This window comes from Carya illinoinensis, chromosome 12 (genome assembly GCF_018687715.1).
Source record: "Carya illinoinensis cultivar Pawnee chromosome 12, C.illinoinensisPawnee_v1, whole genome shotgun sequence".
In the NCBI taxonomy this organism is placed as follows: domain Eukaryota; kingdom Viridiplantae; phylum Streptophyta; class Magnoliopsida; order Fagales; family Juglandaceae; genus Carya; species Carya illinoinensis.
The window spans coordinates 18440064-18448571 of record NC_056763.1 but is presented as its reverse complement, the minus strand read 5'-3'; the positions used below and the strand labels follow the sequence as shown (position 1 = coordinate 18448571).

At 32.6% G+C, this 8508-nt stretch overlaps 1 protein-coding gene across 5 annotated transcripts; it reads left to right on the top strand.

Moving 5' to 3' along the window:
- Positions 1–2420: 2420 nt before the first annotated feature.
- LOC122290252 lies at positions 2421–7216 on the top strand. 5 transcript variants are annotated; one of them, XM_043097857.1, is made up of 5 exons: positions 2421–2844; positions 3260–3326; positions 3976–4100; positions 5328–5765; positions 6288–7216. In XM_043097857.1, exons 1-5 carry the CDS (start codon positions 2798–2800, stop codon positions 6700–6702), a joined length of 1092 nt encoding a protein of 363 aa, XP_042953791.1. In that variant the 5' UTR covers positions 2421–2797; the 3' UTR covers positions 6703–7216. The 5 variants fall into 5 exon arrangements, with proteins under 5 accessions (XP_042953791.1, XP_042953794.1, XP_042953793.1 ...); XM_043097860.1 differs by having other exon boundaries at positions 2422–2959; XM_043097859.1 differs by having other exon boundaries at positions 2422–2971.
- The last annotated feature ends 1292 nt before the right edge of the window (positions 7217–8508 follow it).

Sequence of the window (8508 nt, the reverse complement as noted above, 5' to 3'; positions counted from 1 at the left end):
ATTATTTTTTCATATTTTACCATTAAACTCACTAAACTTCTACAAGATTTGAATCTCAGAGCATTTCCATCCGCTTATCTAAACTCTCCAAATATTTAAATTTTAGGGAATAAATTTAACTTTTTGACAAAAGTAACTTTTCATATGGTTCTCTATTTTAAGAAAAAGCTTTAGGATGTGAAAGTGATTTCCTATATTTGGAGAGTAATTGTTCATTCTTAAATAACTTTATATATATATATATATATATATTTTTATTATAACAAATAAAATAAAATTTTCTTTCAATCATTTACACTCTCTCTCATACTCGTATTTGTTATAGTTAAAATTTGAAAAAAATGTCACCATTGAAATGATCCAATTTTTTTTTTAAAAAAAAATTGACCATATTTTTTTAAAGTATTATTATTACAAAATCACTGATTTTAAAAATATTATCATTTAAAGAGATGAGTAGTTTAAAAAAACCCATTAGAAATGAAAAATAAAAAATATGGATATAACAAATAATGAAATAACTACAAAAATGTAAAAAAAAAAATAAGTTAAAAAGTTTTCTTCCGTTCATTCTTCAAAAGATTAAAAAAAAAATAGTAGTTAAAGATGTACAAATAAAGGAGTACAAAAAATAATAAAAAAAGAATAAAAAATTATTATTTTAATATAATAGAGAAAGAATATGGAGTGAAAGATATAGAATTTGTAAAAGATAAGTAAATTATAGGAGAAAATTTTAGTTTTCTAACCAAATTATAAGAAAATTTACAGAGAAGTCAATGGAAATTCTTACGACACTATTGATTTAAATCCTTACCGTTTCCGACTTTTTTTTAATATCCCGATTTAACTATTAATATTATTTGCTATTTGGGTTTTGATGAAAGTCGTAAAAAAAAAAAGCCATCATATTTTAATGTGTATTTGTAGTAAGAATATACAAGTTTCTACAATCTAATAAAAGAAGTTCTTTGGTGTTAATTTTACTTGGATGACCAATCCTCCAAATTAGAGGTTTGGCCTTCAAGCCAGCACCATCGAGAGAGCAAACGTGTTCATCACCCAAGTGAGTACTTCGAGAGTAAAAATGTTCATCACCTTAGCGAGCAACTAGGATGAAGGACAATGCTTGTCACTTCAATGAACACTGTGTAGGAGCATGAATCTAATAACCTCGGCGAACATCATGAAGGAGCATGAAACTCGCTCCCAAGTGAGCATCATGAGAGTAAAAGTTTCATACAGTATCCTGAAAACTGGTCACCTCAGTAAGAACAGTGGAAAAACAAAATGCTCTCATCCAAGTGAGAACCATGAAAAGTAAAAGTACTTACTTCCAAATGAGTGCTAGAAAGAACAAAAGTACTCACTACCTAAACGAGTACCGCGAAAAGAAAAATTGTTATCCCCTTAAAAAAGAACCGAGATGAAGTACAATGTCGTCACCTATGCTAGCATCGTAAAAAAGTAAAGTGTTCGCCCCAAACGAGAATTGTGAAGAGCAAAAATGCTCACTAGCCAGGCAAATATAGCAAGAAGCAAAGATGCTCGCTACCTTAACTAGTAAAATGCCGGCCAGCTCAAACATGGAGAGGCGCACGCGGAGATGCCGTCCTTACTAGCAATTATATAAAAAGAAACACTACTCCCACCGTATTTTTCTATCAAGTTTTTCTACAGAATTGTATTTTTATTTATTCTAATTACTTAGTGGTTAAGGAAACTTGTAAATTTTATTTTTTTAAAATTTTTAAAATAATTTAAAAAATGTCCACAAAAAAAAAAATTACAATATCATTCGGCATTGAACTTTTGGCAGGAGTAGCACTGCTCTGGTGTAAAAGTTAAGTAATGTTATATATAATCGTAAAGTGTATAAACATTATACAATTATTTTGAAAAAAAGTGATCTATTATTAAAAAATTAATTTTTTATATAAATCTCATATTTATTCACAATTTTTAAAAAAAAATAACACAATACTTACACTTAATAATTATAAATATCATTTCTAAATCTTGCGCCACTGGTACTATAATGGTATTTCCAATTTTTGCTTTGCTCCTGAGGGGAAACAGAAGGCTAAAACCCACCTAATCCAACACTTTAACCGTACAGCAAGCCGGCTATTCTACCGCTTGCAGCTTAGCGTTGCATCTTACCGTTAGTCTAAATTCATCTTATCAATTTTTTTCAATTTTTGTTTTCATAGTTTTTTATCCTTTTAAAATATTTTTTAAAAATATATAAAAATACCAATACATTAAAAATCAATTCTTTAATTATTAAATAAAAATAAAAAATAATTTTTTTTATTATTTTTGTTGAGCAGTCAAATATAACGGTCAAATAGGGCGGCAATCGAGCTTTAGTCTTCTTTCTTTCTTTCTTTTCTTTTTAATTTTTTTTATTTCTCTTTTCCATTTGATTTATTTCTTCAACCGTCCTTATTTCTTAACCCCACCCTCTGGTGTAGTTTCTTCATCATCATATCTTACTGTGCAAAAGATTCCTAAATTCTTTCACCCACAAAAAAAGCCCATCTCGCTTTCGTTTTTCTAGCTATCTATTTATTCCATACGTTGAAACTCAATTGTGGATAAAGATACAAGGGTTTCTTCTAGCTGTCTGTTTACCCATAATTATACCAAGCTTTGTTTTTTAGCACAACTCTCTCACCCCCCCGGCGGCCCCCAACAAAAAAAAAGGAAGGAAAAAGAATTCAAGTGGCACAGGGTAGTACAATTCACATTCTCAATTGTGAAAAAAGGACAGGAAACAGCATTGAAGTGCTGCATGTTTTGGGTTGCTAAGCTCAGCTTTCGTTTCTGCTTCTATAATTGGTGATTGGATAGATATTCCCGATGCTTTGTTGCACACAATCCCCTGTTGCGTTTTCGTGAGGTTGCTTTGGTTCCAAGTTAAAGCTGGGCATTCTATGCGTTTTGTTGACTGGAAGTTCGTAATTTTGTCAGTGTTTGGCATATGTTATTCTGATTTTATTTTATTATTATTATTATTATTTTTCTAAATTTGAAAACTATTTAGACGGTTTAGTTGTGAATTCTGATTATGTGGGACTTTGGTTGTGAAATGATATTGAGATGGGCTATTGACTCTCTCTTTTTTCGTACTTGTTTATATATTCTCTAAGTTGCTTTAGGACTGCGTTATGTATCTGGAAGACATTTCTCCATTTTCTTACCTCTTTGGATAAATGAGTGTTTACCGTATGTGTTTTCTTTTTCCTCGAACCAGGCTGTGCTGCATAAATGATCGGCTGGCTAAGATTGAGACAATGGCCTTGGTAAACCATCAAATGCAGGTAATTTAGTAATATAATTGTTTGAGAAACAGAGTTAAAACTATATTAGCTTAAGTGCCACTCCAGCACGTATCCTTCTTTTTTTATATGCATCTTCATAAACCTGGTAATTGGTATGTACATTAGTTTTCTAATTTTATATTCTAAATGTTGGTTTTGGCAAATAACCAATCTAAGCAGCCCAAGAATGCAATTTAGATTTGTGTGGGGTCTAATTTTGAGGGTTGGCAACAACATTTATGTTGGGCTTCTAGAAAACTTCTCATCAGTCAATTGATTTTGTGTGGTACAATTGGAATTTTATTTTACACTAATTAAAACTGAAGCACATTTAATAAAGTAATAGATATATTCACTTCGTAAGCATTTCAACCTTATTTTTTTTAGTTTCATAGTTTGGTTAAGCATCTGAAACCCTACGTTGGTGGGTGATGCCTTGTGCTCTTATCAGTTAGCAGTTTTTCTGCCAGTGACCCCTGTTTATAGATAACCATCATTAAAGAACGTGACCTTACTACCTTGTATTAGCATCCCATGTACAATTTCCGGTGCATCTAGTAAATTTGTTCTCAGCAATTTCATAGATTCATATTCCGAATGTTATATGTATCTGAATGGTGTAAATATTTCTCTTGCTTATGCATATCAGGGTTCGTATTCCACATTCATCTCAAGACCCTTATTATGGGACAAAGGGTTGAATACAAAGCGGTATGTAAACATGGTTGCGAAAGCAGATAGGTGTTTCATATTAAAGCACGATGTTTGTTTAAGGTGAGAATTTATCTTCTGAAGACTGTGTTGTTGATGTTCTTGTATGTATGCTATTGTTCTGATGAGGGTTCACTTCCGTAACCATATACTTGAATGCCACATGGTTAAGAAACAAGATATATGACTATGTCTTCCTTGTTCAAGAGATTTTTTTTTTTTTTTTAATAAAAAGCAGTATGATATGTGGAGACCTGTTCAAGATCATAAAGGTTAATATATACAAGTTGCAAGAGGCAACTCAATGTAAGCTAAGAATGACATTGGTTTTTTGTTAGGATAGAAATTTAAAACATGGAAGATATATAGAGAATGCCTTGCTCTTGATGACGACGTGATTTTAACTGATTGCAAATGTTAGAAACATAGGCTGAGCCAAAATTTCCTATAAGCTAGCAAAGACAATAAGTTGTTTCAAGAACCAAACTTTTTTCGAGGAGAACCAAGGCACTTCATTTCATATTGCATTTAACTTTGGACAAGTTGACTGGTTCATGAAGAAGTGTGTTGCAGGCTCACGGCTGAGATTCACCTTGCTACTTGTTAGAAAACATGAGTAGAAGATTGAAACCTGCCATTAGAAGGAAAAGTTCTGTACTTGATGATGATGTTAGATTCTATTGAAATTGCTTGGACCTTCCATATTCCCTCTGATTGATTTGAACGACAACACAAAAACACAATAAAATCATTTTATACAACAGTCTTAAATTCTAATAAAACAGCTGGAGTAGCTCAGTTGGATAGTGTGTGGCTATATAAGTGGTAAAGGCCTTGGTCTTGGTGACATGCTCCCTCCAGGTCTAAGGTTCGAATACTCTTGGGTGCAAACAATTTCTAAGAGCCATCGAACTAGGGGAATTTCCCAAGATGCACTTGCAGGAAACTCCTTGCTGAGGACCTGTGCAACCCCAAGATTAGTCAGGAATTTGTTCTTAGACGCTTGGTGCCAATAAAAGAAAATTCTAATAAACTGATTTAGTTTCCGAGTTAAGTTCTAATAAATCATATTCTAACTTGCAATAATAAAAAAAAGCTATTCCAATGAAAGTGCAATTGATAAGAAAGATATTCATTACAAGATTTGTAAAAAGTAATCTTGCAAATGAAATCCCTCTCATGGTTTGAAAGAATCAGTGTAATTAGATTTAAACTATCTAGAAGTACTATCCTCACAAGCAGACATACATTTATCTTGGTCATAGAAATTCAAATAACTTGTTTCCACAGTGTAGGGGCTTCTTGCAAACGTGAAAAGCTCAAGCCTTCGAGAATATCAGCTTTCAAAGGCAGTGCCCAAAACAATGAATCAGCAGGCAGGGCAAGTGGATCAAAGGTTCCAGAAAATTCTGTTAAACTAAAAGGAAGCGAGGATCCTGTAACAGAATCTCCGAAGGCAAATGATGTTCCACTTTCTTTTATCTCTGAAGCAAATGAGAGCATTGGATCCTCCCCTGCTATTCAGAAATTATTCTTGAAATGGTTGACAATGCTGCACACACAATCACCAAGTCAAGTAGTGGATGGAGTTTTGGAAGAACCACCTATAAGTGAGTTATCAAAAATTCAACAGGTTACTCAGAACAAGGAAAGAGAGAAGATTCTAAGGGCAGCTTGGTGCTACTTTCTATGTCTGGATGCAACAGTAAAGATACCCTTACTGATGTTGTAAGTATAATGGTTTGGCCTGCCACTATTTCTCTCTTCTGTTGGTCTGCTTGACTTGCAAGATACTCACTTATCATGATATTATTCTGGCTTACATGGATTCACAAATGGGTATTGCTGGTGGGCCAATGTTTAAATGTCATATTTGTCTATCTTCCAAAGACTTTTCACCTTTTTTATTTTCTCATTAGCCATACGCTGCACATGCTGTCATCACATAGGTCTCCAGGTTTGAACGAAGCGTCCTGTAAACTCACTCATGTAGACCGTATGTATTATAGGACAACAAAAAAGAGTAACAGAAATAAGAAGACACCATTGGGGTGCATTTTCTTTGTACTTAATAATGATGGGATGAGTACCCCCTTGTTTCTCGAGTCCAACCAGTTCTTAATTCTTATATCATACCTCTTCACTTGGTGCTTCTTTTTGTCTGAAATTACTGTAATGAATCATATAGATGGCAACACAATAAGGCTACGTACATCTCTGTCGCTTATAATTGCTCTATTTATCCTGCAGCATCCCTTTATACCTGGCAGTCAATGTGGTTTTTGGGGCCGAAGTTTCAAAAGAATTGACACCTATGTGGATATTTGGGCCCCTTATCATAGCTCTCTACATCAAGATGTTTCGTTGGTTGTCCACTCTCTATCTCTCCAGCTTTAAGCTGACTGTTAAAGTAATCAAGAATTTGCCCACTTACTACAGGGTGGTGTATAGCTATGTTGCATGTGGGAAGCTTACTGAAGATGTGCAAGCTCGTGTCTTGCAACCTGTAGTGACTATGAAGAACGTCAACTATAAGGAGTTCTCAAGAAAAAAGCTGAAAGAATTGCAAGAGCGGATGGTGGAGAGGTACCTTGATTTTGTGGAATCCATATGGCCATACTACTGTTGGACAATTAGGTTTCTAAAGAGAGCTAATCTCATTTAAATTTTGGAATGGTTCTTTAAGTAAAGTCGAGTATGGAGAAAAAGATTCAAATCAGAGTTGCTTCTGAACATGTTCCAAAAGGTTGAGATTTTTTAGTAAGATCTAGTCAACCCCATTTTAGACAAGGGTTGTCTCACACAAGCCGGGATCAGAACTGGGTGGATCGATTTTCATTGCATGTCAAGGCATTGTGCTTATTCTTGGATGTGGGGCCTAGTGTTTTGTTTCTTGCATTCACTTGCTGCTTATGCTCTTGAGGTATATGGAAGTGATTTCCATCTCTAGTATGGATTCATCAGAGAGTTTTCAGAGTGTTTTCATTTGATTGTTTTCCGTTTATGATGTATTAGGGTTTTGGGAATCATTCATCACTTGGTTGATCTCTGGCTGTGTGAAAATAGTCAATGGACCCGAAGTTAAAACCACTTGACTGGCCATTGGCTACACTTTATGATTAGTTATGCATTGTGTACACCATATTTGCAAGTATTATACCTACGAGTTTTGCTACGTATAAGCAAGTTCGTGTACTAATTCGTGTACTAATGATTTTTTTATTTAAAAAAAAAATATAAAAAAATTTTGAGATAAGAAGAAAATCTTCTATTTCATGAAAATTATTTCCGTATTTAATTTACATCATTTCGTTAAACATAAGTCTGACATATCAATATCCTTATGTGAATTGGTGCACGAAGTCTGCTTACAAGAAGATTTTCCTATTCCTAAACTTTTGTTGTATTGCATTCCTAGTCTATGTGCAATCGATTACATGAAAAGATGGTGCCACTCCCACAGAGGGAGTCCACTAAAAGCTTTACTGAACAGGTAAATGGGTTTTTATCTCTTTTTTTTTTTTAAATATTTTTTTAAATTCATTTTAAAATTTTAAAAAATAAATAAAAATAAATAAATATTAAAAAATATCTACTTAACTATTAAGTAAAAAAATAAAAAATAAAAAAATAAATGAATCGGCCACCATAGGCAACCACCACTTGTGTACGAAGCAATTCTCTTACAGGAAAACATGTCATCTTCTTCAGCCTCCATGTGCATTCCTCGAAGTTTATTGACTCCACAACCAGAAACTAACTTGGACGGTGCTAGTCAGCTACTGGGCTTATCGCTAGTGTAGATTATTTTTAAAATGTTTTAAAAATATTTTTACATATTTTTAAAAAATATATAAATAGTTACTTTTTAATTATTAAAAAATTAAAAATAAAATAAAATACATGAACTATAGATAAAACCACATAGCAAGTTAGAATTTTCCTATAAATAAAAATGGTTTGTTTTCTTCCATCTCACGTGGAACGTATCCGATCAAATTACAAATATGTTTATCAAATTTGGCCTTTCAAAACTTGTATGCATCTGGAAAATGATAAAGAAATGATGTTCTTTTGAAAGAAAAAATTATAATATTAATTAACGTAACTTGATATTATATATATTTTAAAATTATTTAATTATAAAATAAATTTAACATATTATACAAAGTCACGTTAGTTTTTAAATTTATTTTTATAAAATATTTTTGTAACCGAGCACTTTTCAAAATAAAGTTAGAGATATAAAAAGGAAGGGAAGGGACCAAAGTTTTGAAATTTGATTCAATGATTCGTAAGTTATTGATACAAATAATTTGAAGATGATTTCTTAATTTAAACAATACTTTTTTTTTTTTCCTAATTGTTCTTTACCATTTAAAAAAAATAAAAAATAATCGAAGAAAGAATACGAATGAGTGAATAGTGGTGGGACACGGGAGGCCCTCAATAAAAGACGTGGAAATAGGAT

Coding starts and splice junctions, on each gene's coding strand:
- LOC122290252 (XM_043097857.1), top strand. CDS start 2,798: ATGTTTTGGGTTGCTAAGCTCAGCTTTCGTTTCTGCTTCTATAATTG. Junction 4,101..5,327: donor AAGCACGATGTTTGTTTAAG/GTGAGAATTTAT, acceptor TTGTTTCCACAG/TGTAGGGGCTTCTTGCAAAC. Junction 5,766..6,287: donor AAGATACCCTTACTGATGTT/GTAAGTATAATG, acceptor TTTATCCTGCAG/CATCCCTTTATACCTGGCAG.